We start from the raw sequence: 25,566 nt of genomic DNA on the forward strand, positions 1-25,566 counted from the left end.
GCTGTCACAAGACCTGCCAAGGCTGAAAAGGTGAGCATAGTTTAAACACCTTTCTTTTAAATATACATAGAAATTTATACAAGTTCTTCCAAACTGAAACTATATTAAATAAAAGTTAAATGACCTGAGATAGATAACAGTATAAGCAAGAGGGCTAAAGAGAAAGTTCTATTCAGGTGGCAACTAAAATGCCAATACCATCTCTTTAAATGCATCTTCAATTGATTTTTAGCCTGGCCTTGTTACTGACATCCACAGGGAAGGATGACTAAGTTAATGTATTGTGGTGGTGAAGTGCAAGGAAAAATTTAAAGATACTTTTTGTCACTTACAAAACTCCCCAGCCATTTTTTTGTGGACATGTGTGGCTTCACTTATAAAAAAAACCGCAACAACAAAACAATATGTAGTAAATGTAGTAAAAAATAGTAATATTTTTACTACATTTTACTAACTGTAGTAAAAATAGTACACTGCTTAAAGGTTTCAAAATGATTTTCACTAAAATTTTCTGTAAAAAATGTAATAATTTTCTGACATACATGATCTAAATAGTTTTTCATTCATCATGTAGCATTGTACTTCAGTTATATTCTCAAGTAGTCTTGATATGAATCATATACGTGTAATACAGCTGGAGTAGGGCTAGGTGTCTGGGTCAAGTTATGTCTACAGCCTCAAGTCACCTTTACAGCAGCTGGGGATTGTTATGAACCACAAGAGTCTTGTCCACATCCTGAGAATACTGAAGACTTTCAACAACTATGAAACCCTAGGTTTGCCTGGGATATACACATGCCTGATGCAGCATGGACAAGGAATGGATTTATAATCAAATATTTTCAAAAAAATCAGTGAGGAGAAATGAGCCTGTCACTTTCATTTTATTTTTTCTTGACAAATTTTTCAGCAGAAATACCTCCCTTAGTCTTAAAAAAACCAACCATCTGAGCAAACAAACAATCAGAAAAAAAGTAATTATGCAGGAAATTTGCTTTCAGAAATCTTATTGTGCAGTTTCTATTCATTTTAGGAGGCTTTGAAAGTAATCTTGAAGGAATACTACAGTAAAGAAAAAGTATGATAATAGAAGAAAACTAATTTGAGTTAACTTTGTGGATAAATAGCATTATGGACTATTCATTTCTTGAGAGTAAATGAAAGCGACAAAGAACGTTATTTATGATTTTTTTTCCCTTTGAAATTCTGCCATTTACCTTGTCATGCACTGGGTCTGAGTGGCAAACTAAAATGTCATTAACTACCACAGTAACAGCATAGTGGAACTTTTGCTGTAACTGTCTAGATGTTCACTAACCCCAGCGATATTTCCAGCATTTAATATTTGTGTCGTTGGTCAAGCACAAAGGACATACAATACAAAAGACAGTCCATAAAGCAGAACCCCCAAATCTGACACATGCCTCAGGACATAACATGGGAAGGACATCACACAACTTAACGGCAGAGAGAACAAAGAGGTTCTTTTAATTTTAGCAACAGCAGTAGTGATCAATCCTCATTAAAAGCCCTGTTACACTTTTATGCCTGTATGAAAAACTGATAGGAAAGCTGTAGGAGTATTCAGCAGGCTGTTCCATATTGCATTATTTTGCTTCCTTTTCCTCCATCTGTATGTACACCACCCCCAATTTGTTTTTCCATGCTACTGCTAGACTTTAAACTCATATTTTAAAGATAGCAGGAGACAATTTATTGTTGGTTTTGGACCATGCATTGCACACCGAAGTCTTGGTGGTCTCAGCTGTATTTTAGATGCAAATAATGAATTAAAACATTCCTGTATTTGACTGTTCTATAAGCTTTTGAGCAAGCAAAGCTGTGTAAAGATCTGTATTCAGTGAAGAATTTTACAGATCTCTAGCAGTAGAAATGGGAGTAATACTACATTCTTTAGTTCTTTCAGCATGAAATTTTGATTGCTTTTGGACACAGTGGTAAAAGTGGTCTAGCAAGTGGCCACAATACCACAAAAGTAAATTATTACATCTACCTCAGAAGTAGCCACAGTTGTGCTGTGGGTGATTTAAACTACCTAAGACTTATTGGCTCTTAAAATTACAGCTCAGTTTGGAAATGTTTTAAGTTTTACCCAGAAAGCTCAGCTTCCAACAAAAGTATAAGACAACTTTTCCTTGGGTCACACCACTTGTACTCATTGCACATCTTTTAGCCTCTCAAGTTCCAACCTTGAAGTTCCTTCTTCTGATCCTTAGCTACCTCTTGAGGACCTTCTGTCCTAGCAGCATACCCTTACAAGTAGCATTAAAAAAAAAAAAAAAAAGGTACAATGTGTTTAGATAGGGAAGAAGACTGAAAATTAGAGTCAATTAGTGGAAAGATTGTTTATAGCCAGAAAAAAAAATGAATAGGCAGGTGAGCACTCTCCTTAGTATCAGCTCATAGACACAACACTAAAATCACAGGCCATAAACTCAGTTGATGTAAACTGGTGTAGCACTATTAAAGCAAACATCCATAATAGTAAGAGTTGAAAGTATTGTTTCTTGGATTACTTGCACAGCTACCAGAAAAGTATTTCAGTGTGAAAATACAAAATTTCCTAATCAGCAGTTGTCATGATGGCTTTGTCACTATATTTCTTATTTTTTATGCTATGGTCATTGTGATATTATGCATTCTCCAGGGGAGCTAATTTTGGTCACCACTGCAGGACCTTGTAGCTTTCTGTGAAGGTCATTTTTTAGCGGTCTTACAGGCAGGATCATTAAAAATAAAGTTTATGAGCCGAGAGATAGTGAAATGAAGCAGCTGTTAAACTGATACTTCAATTGTCAGTCCAACCTCTAGCTGCCTGCAGTATATGGCTGTATACTGGAAAAATTACTGAAATGTTTAACTAAACTTTGACTCAGGGTCCAGCTGTCTTTATCCCCTGATTTATTAGAAAGCATGACACAATAAAAATGTCTTTTCACAAAGTCAGAACTACTAGACCCCTGGCTTCAGAGTACAAATTTATTACTGCATAATTATTATTGCAAACAAACAGCTAGACATAGTCTGAGAGGATAGAAAACAATGAACCCTCAAGAAACCTATAAGAGATTGAAAAGAATGATTAAACTGAATAGTAATTATGCCATCATGCTTTTAAAGTTTTTTTTTAATAGAATGTTGGATTCATGGATTGGCATTACTAACAAAGTCATTATTATGGTCTATGATAAGGAGAGTATAGGAACCTGGATTAGGAAGCCTAAGACAGAAGTGAGGAAAAATACTTTGAAACAAAAATATGACTTGAAATTGCTCATAATCTGCAAATCGCTTTGCTTTGTGCCTCCACAACCTAACACTAATATTTTACAAAACATTTTTCATAAAGAACTTAACGTATAGAAAAAGAAACAATATTCAGATCACCTGCAAAAGTCACCTGAATTACTCAAAAAACTGGAAGTTCTTGAGAGTTCAAGTTCCTCTAGGAAACAACTCAAAGCACCTGAAATCTTATCTTAAACACTCAGAATCATGTTACCTAGCCTCTATGACCACTAATCTTGAGAGTGGAATTCCACAATAAATATTAAGTAATGATTTTACATTGAAGTTATAGTTACCAGCATTCAGACTTGTGTGTTCAAAGAGAGGAACAAAAATAAAAAGGGCAGAAAACATATTTTTGGCGGCTAAAATATTCCCATAGGCACAATCCTGAACTGAACTCATGCAGCATGCTTATGTGTAAACTATAATGAGATGTCATTGTGAGAAAGCTCTCTCTTTTCTATTTGAAGCATGTATCATTACAGGGTGTGTTTTCCAATCATCAGCAGACAGACTTTAACTATTTCATGAATAAAAAATCTAGAAGTTTCATTTACTTTTCCTTAACATATATATATATATATAATTTTAAGGCTGTTTCAGGGTACAAGAATTCCATTTCATTCAAATTTTAAAAGAAATAGTGTATGGTACAATGATAAAGGTATGCATCCTCAAATATGCATCTGGGTATTTATAATCTGATTTTATATGAGTCTTTTCCATTTCTATCCATACATTCAACATTTTATGATGGAGTTTCCTAAAGCAATAAAAAGCAATTTCCCACTTTGGCATCAGTGAAATTAGTTGGTAGTCTCTATCTACCAGATAAATAAATAAACAGTTTCTGAAGAGAGGAAGTAGCGTTTTTCTTTTGTCTATAATGGAAAAGGGAAAAAGAAATTGGTACACACTGTGTCAACAAAGATTAAAGATACATATTAAGGAGAACTTCTCAACTGTAAAGGAAGTGATGCATCATATTTTACCTGAAGAGATGGCGCACTCTTAGGGCCTTAGTAACAATCAACAATAACAAAAAGCTGAACTAAAGTAAGTATAGCTGATTCTGAGAGTAAAGACGTTGTGCTGGAAGACCTCATGAATTGCCTTTCTGTCCTATAATTCTGCAAGGTGTCCCTGAAAATAATTTGAAAGGCAAACTATCAACATCAGAAATACCAAACTGTAAGGAGTGACTTGAACCCAAAATTTTACCTTCCTGCTGTCATAGTATGAAACCTGCTGCAGCAAGTTTCTGCAGATATCGTACCTGAGTCCACTTGTTTGCACTCAGTACTGCAACCCTGTGATTTAAGCACCTTATTCCTAATTTACATTCATGAAAACAAGAATTGTTTTGTTGTACAAAAACAGTTGTCCCACTCACATATGCTTCCAGTATTTTTAGGGAAAATATTCATCAAAGCAGTAATTTATTTATTCATTTATTCATTTATTTTAGAGAGAAAAAGAGCCACCTTAACAGCACAGAACCTGTGCTCTTCTAGACCCTGACCTCATGCTTCTCTACACAGATGTCAGAGAATTGTATATATTCTTCTGTATATGATGAGGTAAATTGAAGAATCCATGAAATAAATCATCATATGTGGAAATCTAATGTATTATAAGAGCAAGAATGTGAACAGCTTAGAGGGATGCTTGGCTCTGTCTGTGTCCTCTCTTTCTACCACTTTCTCTCAGAAGTATTGTCCATTCTTTTAAGAGATTTTTTTTCACTTTAACTGATTCCATAATTTCTTTTTATTGTCAACATCAATACTGTCACTTATTCTAGTCCTTATGTTACTAAACAGGTGACAGAGAAAGTCATTGTAAAATTTCAGTATTTCAATTTCTTCATGGATTCAACATATCTAAATAGCAAGGGTATAAAATTGCTCTTTAGTAGAGTGACAAATGGATTTAGAGATGAAGAATGAATAATCATTAAACAGATGATTTCTTTAGGGTGTATATTTTGCATATATTGATCACGGTGTTTGTTGACCAGGATTTGTATTATTATTTTATTAAGTACTGTTATTAAATGCTCCAATTATCTGTGATTAAATCCTGCTCACGTTGACATACTATGTGAGAAAGCTTGTAGTTATTGTTGTTTCCATTTTTAACCATAGGGCATGTCTTCAGGAATTGTGTTATCTATGCGTAATGCAACATGACAAGAGCAAGAGTTGAGAAGAAAAAGAGAACGATGAGTCTGAGGGGCTTGTTTTCATTTTATGACAGACATAACATTCCTTAAGGAAAAGTCTCCTGGCTCTCCATATTGATTGAACGGGGGGTCACAGAGGTACATGCTACAAATGCCTTCTCTTTCTTTTTTTATAGTGCGGTCATTCTGTTTAATTCTGTTTTAACATAAAGCTCTGATTAATTGATGCACTTTATATATTTATTTGAATTTATATTTCTGTAGAGTCATTTGAATCATGCTCACTTCTGTTTGAAGGACAAACCAGAATTGTTCTTTCAAGCAGATTAGCACTATTAGAGAGCCCTAAATTCTGAGAGGGAGCCCTGCATTAAGTAATGGGCCAGAAAAGACTGTTGTGTCTCACAAACTTAAAAAATCTGTTTAAACACAGTGGGGAATGCAATGAATGAAGTAGTGGAGCAAATAAGGCAGAGGGATGGTAGAAAGTGTAAGATGCTATGACCACTGTTTTACAGCTATTCATCTACACAAATTCCTGCAATCATTCTGCGAGCTGAGTTGGAATGAGGGTTCCTGCAGCTCTGTAGACTTTAAGGGAAAATAAGATTAATGCTTTCTTCATTGAGTCTCTACATAGCCTTCATCTCTTGTTTTCCCTCTGGCCATACCCTAGTGGAATTCACCTGTAGGCTGCAATGTTGGCTGGTTTGGAATATCAATGTGATTGGGGAGCACTCAGCTGCTCACTGCTGCAGCAGACCTCTACATAAAACAGCAGCAGCAGAAACCACAGGAGCACATATAATTTAACACAGAGATTATTATTTCATAAACCAGATGCTGAAAGATGATTGAAGACGCTGAGATGACAGTAGGCACTTTTATTTGAATTTAACAACTGAGATTGTTTTTATATTAGAAAGCAGATAGTCAAAAGCAGAGAGGAAGAAAAACAACATATTCCAATTGAATTAAACTGTGATATGCTTACACAGAATAGAAGGAAAATATTTTCTCCTACTGTATAGTATCTCTGGGCTTGGGATGTATGTGTGTGTTGAGATCAAGCAATACATTTCATGAATGGAGAATGCACTGTGATAGCTTTAAAGATATTTCCCTCTGATACTAACTGCTGATTTCTGGTACCTATTTTAATACAGGCAGTTATGAAAAGAGCAACCATTCACTTGGTATAGAGTAGATGATTTCCTCTCATTGGCAAAATGTGCGTTTCTTTACAGAAAGTGAAACAGATCTGTTAGGAGACCGAGAAAGGCATATTAGCTTTAAAGTAACACTTCAGTCAATGGAATAAGTTTGGTAGGGCAGGCAGAGATTTCTCACAATCAAATGAGTGACTTCACCATCAAGCAAACAGCCAACTGAATTGTTATTAGCTTTTTTAGAATTTTTTTTTTCTTCTAATGCAGAACTGGAAAATGTTCCAGAGGCAGTGGAAGACTGCCACAATCACACAATCAGTTGTTTTGTGAGGAAAGAAAATAGAAAAACAGTTTGTCTTTTTCCCATCAAGTTGTGGAGGTGACAAAACAGAGCTGACTCCAGCATATTCTGGGCTTACAAGGGAGACAAGGCAAGGAAAGCAAATAATTTACTCCCCTACTTCTCAAAGGCTTCAAAGGTGAGAAGATGAAGGGAGCTGGCATATAGCAATAGGGTACACTGAGGAAGAAGAAAAATGTTATTTTTGCCTATACATTCAAATCTACAAAAACTAACCCTGCCTGCTTTGCTCTGCAGCTATATAAAAAGAAATGAAGCACTAAACCAGCAAGAAGTAGTACATTTTTATGAGGAAACCTTTGATTTCCAAGAAGTCATTTCACTGAAGAGTACATGGACAGACTGAAATGCTGTCCTTGTAATATAATTCGGAAAACCAAAATCATGTCTAATGAGTTGTAGCTGAGCTAATCATTATTCACCTCAGAGTTCTTTCTATCAGATTATATTTTAGACAAGATTTCACAAAATAATGAATAACACTGCTGTGAAAAGAGAGGAAACAGTTACAGTATGAACTAGAAGTAACAGAAACACATTTTTATGGCTATAGTGTCATTTTGATATGCAAAGGTTCACCTGCATAAGTTCCCATACTTCATAAGTGTTAATATCTTGACACTAGTGTGATATTCCATATGCAGATTTCTTCTTCTTAAATCTCAACAGTTATGAGGGTTTTTTTGGTTTTCCAACTTCTTTCTGACAGAAAAGAAGCCAGACTGGCATGAATGCATGTCAGATTTAGGTGTTATATTGCTCCAATTGTCAAAAATTAGTACCTTATTTTCGTCTAAGCAACTGAACATAGACTTTCATCCAACATTGAAAACTATGCTGCATAAGATTAGAAAACAAGCTATATTATTAGAGATTTTCTGATAATATTAAAGATGATTTTATTTATGAGTATACTACAAATCTCTTATGAATTGGAGTGTCTGCAAACCATCATAGGAAGTTTCACTCTAGGTACAAGAGGTGTTCCAGTGCATGGCGAGGCAGTAATGCATTAACAGTATCATTTAAGCAGATCCCTCAAAAAATTAGTAAAAGTAAGTAACTATTACTTGAGGCATATCTATCACTCTTTTATCTCTACTATCTTTTTTCTACTATCCAAAGTAGGCCTTTGAGCTCTTAACCACTGATTCTATTCTTCGTCCTGCATGCACTCACATCCAGTTGTGGATTCAACAATAGTTGAATTTCTTATTGTCAGGAAAGATTTTACACTGTCTGTCTAAATGAATTGAAGTTAAGAAAGAAAAAAGACAAAGAAAAACATCAGCGTAGAGCATAAAACTTCTCTGCAGATCCAATCCACTTGAGGTGTGCTGGTTTAATTTCAATGGTTCAAAACACCCAGAAATCATTGTTAGATTATTTTATTGACTAGGACAGCGAAAAAAGAGAAAAAAAAAGGAAGGGCTGAAACTTGGAAGAAGAAGAGAATTGAGAACTGCAAAAACCCCACCACCACCTCCATCAACAAAAAAGCACTTGGAGAATGCATTCGCAATTGAATTACTTTCTATAGTGAAGACTAGATGTCCTTCTATGAAAGATGCTTTAATTCAACAAAAGGTCATGTGGGAAGTCAAGTATTCACAATGCTCATCTTCTAGACTTAAGGTCTATAAAACAGATCAAAACAGAAATTATTGAAACAAGAAAAATGAGTAGCTTACTGAAGTACACAGGAAGTTCTAGAGAGGAAGTAAATGCAAAAAAAAAAATATTTGGAGTTTGGTCTGTCACTAAGTATCAATTACACAGCCCAAGTGGCTAGATTCTGACAGTCAAAATACACCTATGCAGCATGCCTTTTGCTTTAACTTTGTGCTACAAGGAGGGGCAATGCCTTCTGATTCAGTTTGTATTTTCTCATGGTGTTGTTAACTTTGGCTTGACAATGTATTCAGTCAATGGAGTTATATAAGGTTTGATCTACTTATAAAATTTCAGGGATGCAGAATATAACTTTGGAATATTTTGGAGCCATCTTTCTTTTATGAAAACACATATAAGAAAATATTAGTCCCAATTAGCAAAGCAGTTCAAATAAACAATATTAGGTAAAATAATTATGCGGACCATTTTCTGCTCCCAGATCAAAGGAACATAATAAGCAATTAGGAGGATGGTTCACATACAGTCTCAAATTGGGTCGTTAGATCATCATCTAGTCTGCCATCCTTCATATAGCAGATACTCCTTAAAGTGATTAAAATATGTTAGTTGGACCGAAGGATTTCAGATTAAACTATTTCCTAAAGGTAGAAACAGAGAATAGCATTTAACAAGGTCCTTAACTTCTGCTATGGAAAAATTAATTTGATAAAATGCACAAATAGTCCCTAAAAACAAACCATGTCTATCTCATAGGAAGAACAAAACTTCAGAATTCTGAAAAAACTATGGAGTTAGAGAAATCAGAGGAATTCTTTCCTGTTAGATGAAATCTAGTGATCTGTATGGGACCACAAACAATTCAGAAGGAACTGAAGAAAGGATATCCTCTGCCACTAGATCTTAGCCATGTAACTTCACTTCATCTCCATACTTTGAATCCTTTCTCTGTTGTAACCACCACTTTCTCAAGAATACATTTAACAAATTGTGCATCAATAGGCAAAATATCCCTTCTTAGCTGCACAGAAGACTGGTAACAGTCCTGAAATAGAATGCTTGATTAGGAGCATTTCTGTATTGCAAAGCAGCACTTACTGTAAACACACCAGAACAAGACAAGAAATCCAGGAAAAAAAAAAAAAGTCTGATATGTAATCTGTGTTGTTTCTTTTTCTGTTCATAAAGCTATTGCTTGATCCCCTAGGTCACATGATTAATGTAGGCAAAGCATACCTATTTATCATTTTGCATTTTCCACTTATAGTCTTAGAAAGAATAATCCTAATTACGCAATTTAAATGTTACTATTAGAGCTAACCAAATAATTTACAAAGGGTTTATTTCATGGATTTGGGCATTTTTGTCCCTTAATTTGTTCAGTGAATAATTTTCATAGTAGTCAACCAGCTGTATAAGCTAGTCAAACAGTATTTATTCAATGATGACTGATTTCTACCAAATGTTGGATAAATTATTCCCGACTAATTGATTCTCTTATTCAAAGAGATGTAATTATCATTTCTAGTTTTAAAAGGGACCTGTATTCCATAGCACACAAGATAAAATAAACTAATGAAAGTACAGGAAATATATTTTTGGTGTAACTGAGCTGCTTCAACCACTTAACTGCTTTTATTCAAGCTCCTACACCTGAATGGTGGACACCATGTCCTCCTATCCTGCAAGCTGACTGCCAATCTCCACACTGTCAGTGAAACCATTCCCCTTCCCTGTTTTGTCAGGTTCCACTGTATATTCTTCCCTTCAGAGGTCCTGCAGTCATACTTTTACCATACCAGAGATTTTCTGTGTTGTGCTATGAAGAGATATCAACAATAAGAAGAAAAGTGTCCAGGCACAAGATTAGAAGACCAGAAATCATTTTTTTCTGATTAATCAGTCTGCTTAAGTTTCTCATTCACACAAAACAGAGATGTAGTAGAGCCTGATCTCAAGTATATGTTGAGAACATATATTAGTTAAAGATTTTGAATTACTCTGGAACTGTTATAATGGAAAATTAAGTGCAATATTGTTGTGGTTTAACACCAGTTGCCATCTAAGCACTACATAGATGTACACACATTCCCCTTGCAGGGGTAGAAGGGAATAGGGTAGAAGGGATACAGGGTACAGTTGTAAAGGGAAAAGAAAACAAAGAAAAGGAAACAAAGAGAAGCAAAACCATGAAAAACAAGTGATGCAAAATGCAAATGCTCACCATCAGCTGACCAGCGTTCAAACTATCCCCGAGTAGCAGCAGCCCTGGCAAACTTTTCCCCCAGTTTTTATTGCTGAGCACAATGTCATATGGTATGAAAAAACCCTTTGGTCAGTCTGGGCCAGTTGTTCTGGCTTTGTCACTTCACAATGTCCTGTGCATATCCAGCCACACCTTTCTGAGAAACAAAAATACCTTGACCCTGTGTAAGCACTGCTCAGCAATAACTAAAACATTATTGTGTAACCAACACTATTTTCATTAAAAATCCAAAAATAGCAACATAAGAGCTACTATGAAGAAAATTATCTCAGCTGAACTCAGCTCAAATCACAGAATCACAAAATCACAGAATTGTAGGGGTTGGAAGGGACCACCAGCGATCATCGAGTCCAACCCCCCTGCAAAGCTGGCTCCCTACAGCAGGCTGCACAAGTAGGCATCCAGACGGGTCTTGAAAGTCTCCAGAGAAGGAGACTCCACAACCTCCGTGGGCAGCCTGTTCCAGTGCTCTGTCACCCTCACTGTGAAGAAGATCCTTCGCATACTGGTGTGGAACTTCCTATGCTCATGTTTATGGCCGTTTCCCCTTGTCCTGTCCCCACAGACCGCTGAAAAGATGTTGCCCGTGTCTCTTTCATTCCCACACTTAAGATATTTAGAAACATTAATGTGATCACCTCTGAGTCTTCTTTTCTCAAGGCTGAACAGACCCAGGTCGCTCAGCCTTTCCTCATAGGTGAGACGCTCCAGGCCCTTTATCATCTTTGTGGCCCTCCAAAAATAATGATATATTTATCAAAGAAATAGTCATATAGGTAGACAATTCCATTTAAACAATGGAAAGCCCTGCCTTCTTCTCATATATTCAAAATAGCAGTATGTGCCAGTTCTGAGTAGAGCAGTAATTCTGCCTGGCAAATTATACATGTGGTTGGAAAAGGAGCCAAATTATTTATGGTGCTGATTCTTATGAACAAAATATATTATCTTTAGCATTATACGTTTAACTTTATTGACAGTCCATGAAAATATAGTGCCATTTTTCTATGATTTATATAGCTACCATATTACTCTCCATACAAGTCTGAAGTCAAGATGATACACGCAGCACAGCTGGGTTTCTGCTACTTTAATGCTGCTTATTACAGGTTGAAATTTGTCCTATATCACTTTCAGGTGAGTAAAGGAAAAAAAAAATGTAAAAATGAATGAGTCTCTGTGCATGTGAAAGTGCACCTATACTATAGCTATATGCAGAACATATATGTGTTCATATATTAAGGAAACAAACCTAGTGTCAGTCAGTTGTGGTAGTGAAAAATATTACAAGATCTGTAGCATAAAACTATGCTTTACTGTGGACATCTGGTCAAAAATTGTTATTTGTAGGAAAACGTTATCTTTAGGAGGAAAGTAAAAAAACAATTTGATGTTAGAGGGACAGTCTATTAATTTACATTGTAGAATTTTTGCCTTGTGTTAATTCCCAATTCAGTTGGAGTAATAGGAGTCACTGGAGTTATGATTTCATAGACACATAGAATGGCATGGGTTGGAAGGGACCTTAAAGATCATCAAATTCCAACCTTCTGCCATGGGCAGAATTGCCAGTGGCTAGATTAGGCTGCCCAGTGCCCTATCCAACCTGGCCTTGAATGCCTCCAGTCATGGGGCATCCACAACTTCTTTGGGCAACCTGTTTCTGTGCCTCATCACATTCTGAGTAAAAAATTTCCTCCTAATACCTAATCTCAATCTAACAAGTACAGCCAACTTGTATCTCTCAAGCTAAACTCTCTTTTCCTTCACTCTCCAATAGAAAGATGATTTTATTGCCTGCTGAGAATGGTTGCTCTGCCATGTTGTCTTCTAAATGTTGCTGGTTCGGTCTTAAATCATGTCAGGGAGTACTGTGACAGATACAAAATTAAACAGCATTAAAGCTTGGATGCTCATCATGCTTATTTACGAATATAATTTTAAGTGTCCAGTTCAGAATCTGTGTAGCCAAGTTAGCAAGCTCTGTGATCAAAGCAGTATTATTTAGCTCCCAGCATATGCTGTGTTCTTCCTCAGGGAGCATTTGCTTGGGCACAGGACAATGAATTCAGCTCCACAATTTTGGGGCTAGTTCTGAATCCTCAGTGGCTTGTTTGGAGGGCAAAGTGACCTGTTTATAGTCTTTCAGGTAGGCATGCCTTTAACATGCTATATACTGTCTATATATTATATATATCAACTGCTTTAATTCAACTTCAGAAATACCATATTTGAAGACCTATTTTTATTTTATGTGTTTCAGATAAGAAATGCAAGCATTTTAGCTCAGACTCATATTTTATGGGAACCTTCAGAAAACTGAGTGCCAATCCCACTATTCTTGGTCTGAGCTAGCAAAATAGCATTATTTGTAAGCACAATGAGGCATCTCATAAATGCTTTCATAAGCACATATATTTATTATAGAAATACTATCTGTCAGCAGCTTCCTTGTAAGGCCCTATTTTCAGGGATTTATAGAGCTGACTTCTCTTATGGGGAAAAGCCTGCATTTGCAGGCCGATGATCTTATAGGTCTTTACCTTGATTTTCTGGAATTTTTTAAATACGTAGTGGCGTTCACTTTGAGAAGCAGCAAGATGTAAGGCAAGCAGATTTTCTTTGTGAGCAGCTTCCAAGTGCAAAAGAAATCAATTTTTCTCCCTTAAATTGTATGCATATAAACTGAAAATAAGTCTGAAATGTTGTGCAGCAATAAGATGGTGTTTAGATGCTTGCGTAATTTTAAAGAAGCTTTAGCTATTTTTAAATGCTCTTTTGAAAAGATTATTTCACAGTATAGTATTATCATATTTAATATTTTGAATAAGGAAATACAGAAGAACAGATATAACCGATCTAGAATAGAAATGTCTTTTTTTGTTCGATGACGATCCCTTTCCACCAAGCAGACTTGCAGCTCTTCAAAAAATACCAGTGTCTCACCAAAAGCCAGCCAGGTAAGTCATACCACTAAATAACATGAAAAAGTATTTCCCATTGTTTGAGTTGCTTGTGAATTATTTCTAACAATATTATCTAAAGAAAAGTCTGAATATCAATACAGAAACAGTGAAAATAGGATCACTATGAAAGTTAAAAAGGCAAGAAGAGATGGTCAGTCAGTTCAAGACTAATAAATTATATAAAATGTTTCAGAAAATTCTGCTATTTAACTGCAAAAATAACAAGTTTAAAAAGAAATAACTTGCTTTTAAACACCATCTCAAAAAGAAATGTTATTTCAATTTTTCAATCACAAAATGTGAAGTTTCTGTTCTATAACATGCCATTATTGTTACTATTCAAAACTGTATGTACTATCTGCAGACATTGCCTTAATTGTGCTATTTACAGAAAAACACATGCCCATGTATAAAAGTGTGCTATAGGCATACTATATACAGGTATTATAAAAGAATAAGATGCAAAAAAAAATATTAAATACAATTAAGTACGAATCTAATGAAGCAGAAGTGCAACTGAAGGAAACTCATAAAAATTTCCTCCAAACAGTAAACTAGATCTGGAGAACAACCACCAGGTTACTACTTTTCAATCCACTGAGGTTTTTTAAAAATGCCACCTAAGCGTTGCACTTGGCTCAGAGACTGGGAAGTTACGAAGCACACAGCTATATTGGTGCCCCTGTGCTGAATGATCAACAGCAGAATAATAAGAAAGTCAGAAAAACTATATTGCACAAGCAAAAACCACTGTCCATGAGAATTTCAAATGAACTCTTCCCTCAAAAGTCAAGTGCAGAATACCCGACTATGGAAATATTGTAACTAGCATATACCAGAGTAGTGTATTTATAATGTATCATGTTGCATATAAGCACATGCTCATTGCATATATATACTTGCATATAAGCATATTTCATCAGTATATAGAACAGTTCAGTTGGGAGAGATCTTCAAAGATCATCAAATTCCACGGACTGCTTTCAGGCTGACTAAAAGTTAAAGCATATTACTGAGGGCTTTGTCCAAATGCCTGTTGAATACTGACTATCAACCACCTTGCTTGGTTCTAGTGTTTCACCGCCCTCAAAAATTGTTTTCCTAATGTCCAGTCTGAAACTCCCCTCGTGCAGTTTTGTGCTGTTCCTGTGCTTCCTGTCACACATATATATATATAACATATATATAAAATTTGTTAAGCATTCTGAAAAAAAAACATCTTTCTTCATGTAGAGTAACTTCACTTTTTCCAAGATATTACAAGAACTTCAACCTATAACCATTTCTCTTTGTTACATTTGAAGGTGAAGTTCTAAATTTGATATCAGGAAGAAATATCATTTCTGACTTCCTAGTGTGCAATTAAAGAATTCAAGGCACTATAAAATTACTCAGCAGGTCGCTCTTCCAGTAAATCTCATTTACTCACATCTCATTTTCTAATAAACCAAAATATGTGTCTCACTTTCTGACCCCTATAAAAGTTTTGCACACTGGGCATGGAAGAAGGGAATCTGAATCATTTTTCCATTTCTACAGTAAGATAAAACTTCTTTCACTCAAGCACCAGTAATACATCAGATCTAAATTATATACATGAATAGAAATGTTTCTTTCTCAGGTCTGTTTTCCTCCTGACATTTCTCATCACAATTCTTACTTGAGAGTAAATAGGTAAGTTTCTTCGCACATGAATGATTAGTAACGAATAAACAGAGCAAGTACTAAAGCTGGCTTTGCACCTACTGAATGCTGCAAGTGTCTGTACTCATTTGATATGCATCTAGCAAAGCTCGGATGTTCCCAGAAGGCCACTCCATGAACACTGAGAGAGCAGCGTCTGCTAGTGGTGCCTGTAAGTCACAAAGACAGAAAATATTTATATATGTGAGAGCAATTGGAAAGAATGAAGTAGATTTAAATTACATTCCCTGTTATTTTAAAAGCACACACAGACACAGTTTCATACAATGCTCATCAGCATATAGAGAGTACTACAAAATTCTGAAACACACTTTAGTGTTCACTTTGTGGGTTTTTAGCACTGTTTTTGTAATTAAAAAGATGTTTATGATTTGCTTCATTTTCATAAATTTGCCTGACAGGTCCTATCAGATTGATTTGTCACCTTTCTCTCTCTGTCTGTAATGCATATATGTACATATATACGTCACAGTCCCATAAATGTAAACTATGCAACATAGTATATGCACATGCTATATGTAAATATATACGCATATGTAAATATTTGAGATATATATATTCACTTATATGGGCATACACACATGTGTATGTCTAGTGATTATTTCTAAAATATAAAACAGTGATTTATCCCTTTTTGTTATCACATAATTTCAAAGTAATACCATACCTGTGGCATTGAGAGGACATCGATTGAATGCCATGTCTCCAGCTGGGGTCCTTTTCCACACCATTGACATCAAATAGTCTTCAGGACATATTTCATAAGGTGCTGCCATTTAGAAATGAAAATTTCAAAATAAAAATTAATGTAAAAGAGACATTTTCCATCAAAAATATAGGTCTTCCATCTTGTACTAATTCTTCCCAAGATGTATATATTAACATATTTTGGTACCATTTTAAGAATGAAACATAAAAATGCGACAGCAATTTTTGTACAACAGTCTTTGTGATGGCAATTATTTCATTGTTTGTGCCCTTACTGTCTTCAACAGACACTCTTTAGATGGAATCTGCAATGTTAATGCATTCGAATTTCTCCTTTTTCTTTATTTTGTTCAATACTGTTAAGTGTCTACAAGAAGTTGACAATTAAATGGCTATAAACTGCAGTCTATCTTACACTAAGATTTGTAAATATTTTTCTAAAACTTAAAATGTGTGTGAATGAATCAGTTTGAAATCTATCGTTTAAACTCTACACTTGTTAATGGCGTCAAATAAGAACCATACATTCTGAGGTCCAAAAATAAAGTTATTTCTTCGAAACGTTTCATTACAAGTTGGTAATTGTGAAGGGAAGTCAATGAGTGGCTATAAAACAATTTGAACTTTCATTGCTTATTGCAGTATCATTAAAACGGGAAAATATTTTCACATTCACATAGTAACAGAACTACATAGGAAAGAATAAACTTCTACAATTGCACTGTGTTACTTTCATACGGTTATGACTTACAGATTACTTTTGCTCTTTGTATTTTTTACTGTACATTCTCAGTTTATGATTTTTGAGTTAATTAGATCAACAAAGCAAGCATGTGGCTGAAGTCACATTGCAACTTAAAGCATTGACATATAGCAGTTGCTGAAATCATTCCAAGTTCAGCAGAGAAAAAAAGCATGAGTTATTTAAAAGTATCATTAAATGTATTTCAGGAGAATTATAACCCTAAAACAAAAGAGAAAAGGAAAAAGAAAGGAAAAAAAAGAGAAAAAAAAAGGAAAGGAAATACTGTCACTATTTTACAGATGGAGTGAAAAGGACGAAAGCAATTCAATGATTCATCCATGGTTACATGGGAAATCTCAAGCAGGAACAGACTCCAGGTTTTATCCATCCAATTGCCTACGCCATAAAACTGTCCCTGTTTTGCACTTCTACTGACAGAAGACTGAGGTGAGGGAGGGAAGAGAACAGTCTTTTGCACAAAGCTGTACCCTCTCTCTGCAAATGACAAAGAATACCTTGCAGATGGCTCAGTAATGCTAATATGAATCACACTTGGGCAAAAAAAATTGCCTGCTAAAATTGCCTCACCATCAGCATTCTTGAATCGTAAATCAAGACAGATTGTACTGCTAAAAATGCAAGAGATCCATTAATGTCAAAACCCAAAGCAAGTTGGTTATATTCTAGAATATAGGTAGAATATGGTTATAACCTAAAATACTGACTGCTTCAGATATGCCCAAAAAAGTGGGTGCCCAAAAAGTGGATGCAAGAAGCCAGAGCTACAATGGAAAAAGTCAGACTTTGACAAACACGAGCCATCTGGTGATAAATGCAATTACTAACCTGTTATGATCTGTTTTGTGTTACAAAAGAGTAATATAATGCAGAGGTAATATTATAAATTACATAAACATGTTAAAACTTAGAGCTCTTTGAGAAGCATGTTTGTCATCCAGCTTTGGCCATTTCAAGCATAGTGTGTTCACTAAGACACTTGCCAGAGCTGATTCTCAGACCTAAAAATCTTACTTCTCTACAAATACTGTTTTGAGGTTTTTTTCCCTTCCTGAAAATCTGATATATATGCATGTATACTCGTGTTTATATATTCTATGTTGTCTGTTTTATGTTAGCAAGTCACAAGCAATACAAGAGGTTTTCCATCTATCTGCTTAGAAGAGCAGTGCTTGTGTGTTTTTACAAGACACTTTTCAAAACTCAAAATTATATTTTAACTTGATCTTAGTTTCAGAGATAACCTGTGTACCTGTGTGTTGTTTTCAAAGTAAAAAGCATTTCCAAGACGCAGAGTTATCTGGAGTGAGGTGCTGGAACAAGTTAGAGATGTAACTGAGCCCAGCCAAACAAATTTTCCTGGACCCCTGTTAACTTTGTGCACCTAGATGCCTTTCAACACAACATACAAACACTTTGCATCAAGGAATGGTGCTCATAAAATGCAAACCAGATCTTTCCAAAGCTAAAGTACTTTTGGCAGAGCTTACCAATCAGACATCCACCCACAGTAAAGCATCTGTGATTCTCCAACTCAAGTTGCACATGGTGACATTACAGTCACATTTGAGTGGTACTGTATCTGAGTTAAAAAGCTTCACTGGTCCTGCTGGCTCTGATAGTTCAAGTACTTTTGAAACTTTGGCACAATTAATTCATACCACACCCACAGAAAAACAGGAGTTAGCTGTAGAAAATCATATAGAATTGCTAAAATTTAGAAGCAAACAGCAAATACCCAGGTAAATTTGCTAAGGCTGGCAAATAAAGAGCAGATTTCTCTTTCACTGACAGTGTGATTCAGCAGTCTCTTCCCACACAGAGCATGTACTCAAATTTACCCTGTTTTACCCTCTCTGTTATGCAGTGATTGGCCTGATTTAATCTTATCTAAGCACAGCAAAGCTTAACAAAGTCAGTAGTCTAGAAGCATAGTCCTCCTCTGACATTGCCAGTGAGAGGACATGCACTTCCAAGAGGCAATCAACCTAAATCTGAAAAAGCTGTTGTACTACAGAGCAAGTGACACACCTAACCTTATGGACTTTACAATCTACCTAAGAAGCTAACATAAATGGAAAAGGGTGACAAAAGGGCAGAGGGGTTTAGCCAAAGACACACAGTGGAGCTAGAACTCTTGGAACCTAATTCAATGCCACAGGTAAAATTATCTCAAACAAAGGAAACAGAACAAATTTTTGACCATCTTGTAGAGTAGTGTTGTGATCAGAGATACAACAATATCCAAAGGTCCAATTTTATTATTTAGTTGTTGACAATTACTTGAATCTTCCCACTTCTCACATTCTATCACTTCTAGCTAGTATTGCTTCTGGAGAAATGTGCCACCTCCAGTAGGAAATCATTACCTTGTCTTTGGCAGTAATTTGCACTGTTACTTTTTGTTAGCAAACAAGGTGATCTGTAATTTTTTTCCATTAATATTTAGATCAAAACTATTCCTAAATTATATCTTCTACCACTGACAACAGGCTGATGATAAAGATGTTGAGGTTCAATTCTGAGTAAAATCTAGGAAAAGCATAAGTATTGGAATGTGTAGAATTACTATGGAATTCTGTCTTATGGAATTAAGTATTTCTGGAAATAGGTAGCATATTGCTGGAACCTAAGATATTCCTGTAATTGTTATAAGAACATGGTCCTGCTTTTATAAAAATTATTTTGCAGGAGCACCCTTGTTGATACAGAGTTCTTTTCTCCTGATTAATCTGGCACTTTGCTCTCACATGTCCATTAATTTTTACTTATTGATTTGATAGAATTTACATTATGTATTTTTTTTTATTTTTCCAAAAGTTTCTCATCAGCCTGCCATGACATAGGTTGCAATTCCTTTTGCTATCTAGATATCTCCTTTATTCCTATAGGATAGGCCTACTATTTGTTCATCCTGTATTATGCTTTCCAATGATTCCTGCTCAACTAGCTGCTTACAAAGTCCAGTAGGCTTTTTTGTTTCTCATATTTGTTAACAATTTTATCCTTCACAAAAGTATTCCTTAAATCCTTAATGCTGCTGACCTGTTAGGAGTGAAATATAACTAGATGTTTCACATACTACAAAGGTGCAATGACTTAAGCCACAGTACATACAGATCTTTTTCTTTCATTCCCAGTGTATGACACAACAGTAAGAAACAATCACAGTTTTAAAATTAATAACTGTGAATAGAAATCATTCCCAAAGAAAGATGTTCAATGTTCGCCTAGAAACCAAGCTGAGAAACCTGCTACCAAATAAAGTTATAAGCCTGCCTTTCTTAGTGCTGCTTTTATTCAGCTTCTATAAATGTCCGATGTAATTCAGCCCCTGACAAAACCAGTTGAAGATAATCACTGATCAACTATGAAGAAAATCTTGAACAATGTTCAGATGGTGCACATAAAAAAAAAAAAAAACATTCCAAATTTCGAGTTAATCAAGGGAACAGCTCTGTTTGCAATATATCTTATTATCAGTAACAGCAGAATAGGAAAAGGTTTTCATCTTCTTTTGCTTACACTATTATAAGTCAGCTATATATATAATTTCACCTTCTGTAAGTATCCTCTGAGTGATACAAAAAGGTGCACCTTATCCACTTAACAAATATGTTACACAAATCTACAGAGATGCGAATCTGCTCTTACACTAACGGTGAACCAGTGCTAAATGTAATAAAAAAATAATGATATAGTCTCTCACATTTCTCAGGAACTTACACATAAAAAGAAATCAGTGAAACAAAAGTAAGTTTTTATCAACTTTGTATAGTACTTTTTAGGTTTTTTTAGTGTTTATTAAAAAATATATTTTTCTATCACTTTATTTTTTTAGGAAAGTTTTGATAAATTACCCACTGCTTACATTTAAATCTGAGATGCTTTAGGAAACATCAGTCTAGAAACAAACAAATTAAACCTGTTATTCACATACAATCTTCTGCAGAAGTATAACCAGTCAAAATGTACTTCAGGTTATTATGTTTTCTATAAGCATACTGGTTCTAATCTAGAAATAATCAAGTTAATAAATAAATATAGAAAATGGCAAATAATGCTCTCTGTGCATTTGACTTGTAGAAACATTTGTAAAATATTTTATTAACAGCAGGTGGCAACCTTTGAAAATTGGATTGTAGCAGCATGGTTTTATTTTAAATATACAAACTATTTCAAGGTTGGTTTATAAGAATAAACTAGTTTATCTGAATGTCTACTCACTGAGAACATTCACATTAATGTTCTCTTAGTGCAGTGCTTTTATAGAGGAATTCTACATTTACTATGAAAATAATTTACTATGGAAATCATAATTCATTTATGAATCCAATATAAATTCTGTTTTTTCCTGGGTTTGGTTTTTTTTTTGAATAATGTATGTTTTATTAAAATTAAAGAGATCACCGGAGAATTAGAAGTTGGTAAACTTCACCAGCATGGTATTATATTTTTATCAATAAAGATAGTCCTTGTATTGTTCTTCAAATGTAATATTCGTTGTACTACTCTACTGGAGATATGTTGACAACTCTTCTTTGATGGCTGTCAATGGATAAACATGCTGTCTATAAATAAGTGGGCTCAATGACATAAAATTCACATCAGGTATATTTCCTACTTTCTGACTCAAAGTGGCTTTTCCATTTAGTCCTTTCTGTCCCTAGCACATAGCCATCAAAATATGAAGTGGAGATAGCTAAATACATTCTGAGGCTTCCAGGCCTCAAAATTCAGAGCCCGTGATTTCCCGAGTGCATGTCTAAGTCATCCTATACTATTTACAACTTGTTTTGTTATCTTATACCTATCTAACAAGGCACTTTTTTCTTTAGGAAAAGGTCTCTTCACAGACAAGTATATTCAAATTCACACGGTGTTTTTATTTATTCCTGATTTTTGAAGGAGATAAAAGGTACAATTTCATTAGCTTTCTTTTAGAAAGACTTATACCTATTGTGAGGACAAAGTAAAAGTGCTGCAAATAAATACATTTAAGCATTATCTTAAAAGAGGAAAGATGCCTTTTTAATTTTATATGACTTTTGTTTTTACAAAATGTCACTTATTTATTAATTCATTCTGTACATTAAAGTAATGTTCATTGTTTGATCTTTACTGCACTGTAATTTTCTCTAAATGTTTAACACTGAGGTTTCTTGTACACTGGATAAAAATAATTCCATGATTTACAAAACCATACCTAATATACTCATAACAATGCATTAGGAGATAATTTCTGTAGCAAATAATATTTTCTCCCAATGTAGATGTGCCTATGGAATAAAATGCTTTTCTGATACATTCCTATATTATAGTATTTCAATTTATTGCAAAGCTGTTGCATTCCTCATATATCAATTGGACTAGTTTACACTTAGCTACATCAGCACTGCTCTACTGAGAAAAACAGCAGTGGCTTGTCTCTCAGAGGCAAGGCTAGGTATGGCTCTTTAGGACTATTTTTCTATGGATATTGATCTTGACTCTGCTAAAGATGACCATTAAAGCAAGACATACTACAATGTAGGTAATAACAGTGATTATATTTTGTTCTCACCAGGACATCTCTGTTCACTGCACCGTCTAACTTCCTCTCCAGTTCCTTCGCATTGCTGCCCAGTCACAGCAGCCCCCTGACAGATTCTTATTCGCCTCTCCCAGCCACCATCGCAGGACTTGGAACATCCACTCCAGTGGCCCCACTGGTTCCACTGGCCATTTGCTATTAGGAAAAGTATAATTACAGTGACAACAAAATGACAGTAATAAAGGAGTTAGGTTATTCTTTACTTAAGTAGAGAAGAAAGCCCACAAATAGGTAGAACTATGTAGTAGTGATGAAGTGATATTTAGTGGCCATGGAACCTCTAAAGATGGCCTCTACTTGGCTGCTGAAAATGGGCTTGTTGCCTAAATGACTTGCCTCCCAATATAAAATAAAAAAAATTGGTCCACTTTAACTCTGTGTTAGATTGCAAAACACACGTTGTCACTTTTGTCTATTTCGTATGCACTTGTATACCGCTTTTCTACGGTCACGCATAATAACAAACATTTGCAATATGCACAAGTATCGTTTAAAAAGCTAAATACATTCTTGCACACGATATTCTAGAAGCAGGATTTTATACAATCTGACAAGGCAAATGAGGCTTAGAAGCAGAAAAACATGCAATTTAGTCACCTTGGAAGGCTGCTTTTATACTACCACAGAATCATGAATACATGCAGTTTCAGCGTAAGGGAGAATCAGTTCATACATATTCATTTTTGAGGTTCTTGAGAAACTTTATTAAATATTTTAGTCCTCAAACACTTCTTCCTTAAACTCTTTTAAATGGTAAAAATGAAAAGCAGCTATGCAGCCCCTGTCACACAGCCTTTTGTGGATGCATTCTCATGTATCTCCACGTGGCTCATCATATTTAAAAGACAGGCCATAGCTCCCCCTCTGAAGAGGCTGCTCTGTTCTTCGTAGCCTGCTGAGGACTGTGGTGTCCCAGGAGCCTGCCTGTGTGCCAGTAGCCCCAAATTTAGAGCCATGCGAGGGTTCAGCCCTTCTCCCTCTCCTCCATAGCCAAAATAGGGCAAGCAAGGACTTACCTGTGCACTCAGGATTATAGCACTCCCGGCTCTCAGCCCAGGGCCCCCTGCATTCGGAGCCGCCGTGGGCTGCTGCCGTGCACTGCCGGCTTCGCTGCTGGGTGCCGTTGGAACAGGTCACTGAGCACTGGCTCCATGGGCTCCACTCCTGCCACTGTCCATCCACTGTCACAGCAGGCACAAAAGAGATGAACACGACAGGGTTAGCACCAAAACAATGCAAGGCCTCACAGCTTTGTTCTAAGGTAGGGATTTCATCTTGGATGTGAACGCAGCTCTCTGGGCTGAGACGGAAGGCACTTGACTTACAACAGTCTAATACAGATCTTGTTATGAGCTACTTTAAAATAAATTAAAATTATTTTCCTTCTTCTTTTTCCTTTTTTTCTCTTCATTTCTCATCTCTTCAGATTTTACACTGATATAACAAAGGACGAATTATGACTTTATTCATGTACCACACATTTGAAAGGCTGTGAAGTTTTCTTTTTTCTCTAAAACAAGGCCTTATTTAAAATACTTGTCTTTTTAGGCAAGAGTGGGGTCCAGTCTTGTATCATGTAAGCCCTGAGCCTTTAAAAGCAATTCTTTACAGCTGCAGCTGTCACTCACATAGGTCATTTTATGAGATTCTCAATCCTGATTGTAAAATTAGCTCTGTTAGCTGAATCGGAATTACCACATTGCCTAGCACACAGACTCTTCTCTACATTTATAATTAATATATGTTTATCATTGAGCTTCCTTCTCAGGTAAACTGTACAACAGTCTTTTGAGACAAAATGTAGACCACAAAATAGCCTGCTGTGGTTGTTATTTTTTATTTCTTACATCAGAAATTTTACTAATTGAAATAAAAATAATAAAATGCAAAATAATTAAAAATACAAACCAATTTCCCATACAATTGAAAATTTACATTTTTTTATAATGGATAACAGGACTAGACAGTATTTTAAAAATATAGGTGCACCTGTGTTCAGAGAAATAAGGAGGTGAACTATTTTACTGTTGGCCAAAAATTATCATAGAACATTTCCACCAATTCAAAGATAATAGCTGTATCTCTAGTTCCCAGGATCTCAGAGGGCAGTGTATTAAAAGAGGTGGCATTTAAAGTTTTTTTGTTTTTCGGTTTTTGTTTATTTCCTAAAGTTCTATATTAAAGATTTTATGCAATTCCTGGTTGGTTGTGAACCACTTCTCAATGCAGATGCCACTCAAGCTATGATGCTGCACCCTGATAATTTATTCAGCAGAAACAGGAAATCTTTCCAAACATGGAAGCTAGTTGCATTCATTAATCATGAAAGCTTTATGCGAAGAGGAAAATATTATGAAAATTACATTTCAATGCACCCTCTTCAGTTTATTCATTGCTACATAGCATTATTTAGGGTAGGAAATATCAAATCCATTATTATTGCATCTTTGGAAAAAACTTTCTGTGATGTATATTTCACAGATCTTATCTTTAGGAACTAAAAGTATGTGAACTTTCAACTTCTGAAATACTGCTGTGAGGCTAACAAATTTAACATGAAGATTTCTTTGTAAAATTGAACATTCATTACAGCAAAGTGGAAAACATACTTCCTCTGGTGAAAGACACTAATGTACAGATGACTGTTCAAAATCCAGAATTATGAGACACATCTCGATTTTATCAAATTATATGTAATACCTCTTTTTTCAAAACTGAATTGAACTGAATATGTTAATTTATTCCCTGCTAGTTTTATTTGGCATTTCTCTTGTCAACTTTGCCTCATGCTCATATATCATGTTAATTACTTCTGTGTAGGCTCAAGTGAAATTGCAAAGCTACCAACTTGGCCAAAAACAGGCTTAAGTCATGTTCTTTGCAGCTGCATGCAAGACTAAAATTTCC

General features: G+C 35.3%; 1 protein-coding gene across 8 annotated transcripts in view; it reads right to left on the reverse strand.

Annotated features, from left to right (window-relative positions):
- Nucleotides 1–25,566, reverse strand: part of ADGRB3 (adhesion G protein-coupled receptor B3) — a 463,944-nt gene that overhangs the window by 234,308 nt on the left and 204,070 nt on the right. For all 8 annotated transcript variants that reach the window (XM_021389992.1, XM_021389990.1, XM_021389989.1 and 5 more), the window contains 4 exons: nt 23,676–23,840; nt 22,630–22,794; nt 16,263–16,364; nt 15,638–15,744 (listed from right to left, as the gene is read on the reverse strand). In XM_021389992.1, the coding sequence (XP_021245667.1) occupies nt 15,638–15,744; nt 16,263–16,364; nt 22,630–22,794; nt 23,676–23,840 (539 nt within the window). The remainder of the gene's footprint in view (nt 1–15,637; nt 15,745–16,262; nt 16,365–22,629; nt 22,795–23,675; nt 23,841–25,566) is intronic.

Source organism: Numida meleagris, chromosome 3 (assembly GCF_002078875.1).
Source record: "Numida meleagris isolate 19003 breed g44 Domestic line chromosome 3, NumMel1.0, whole genome shotgun sequence".
Classification (NCBI taxonomy): domain Eukaryota; kingdom Metazoa; phylum Chordata; class Aves; order Galliformes; family Numididae; genus Numida; species Numida meleagris.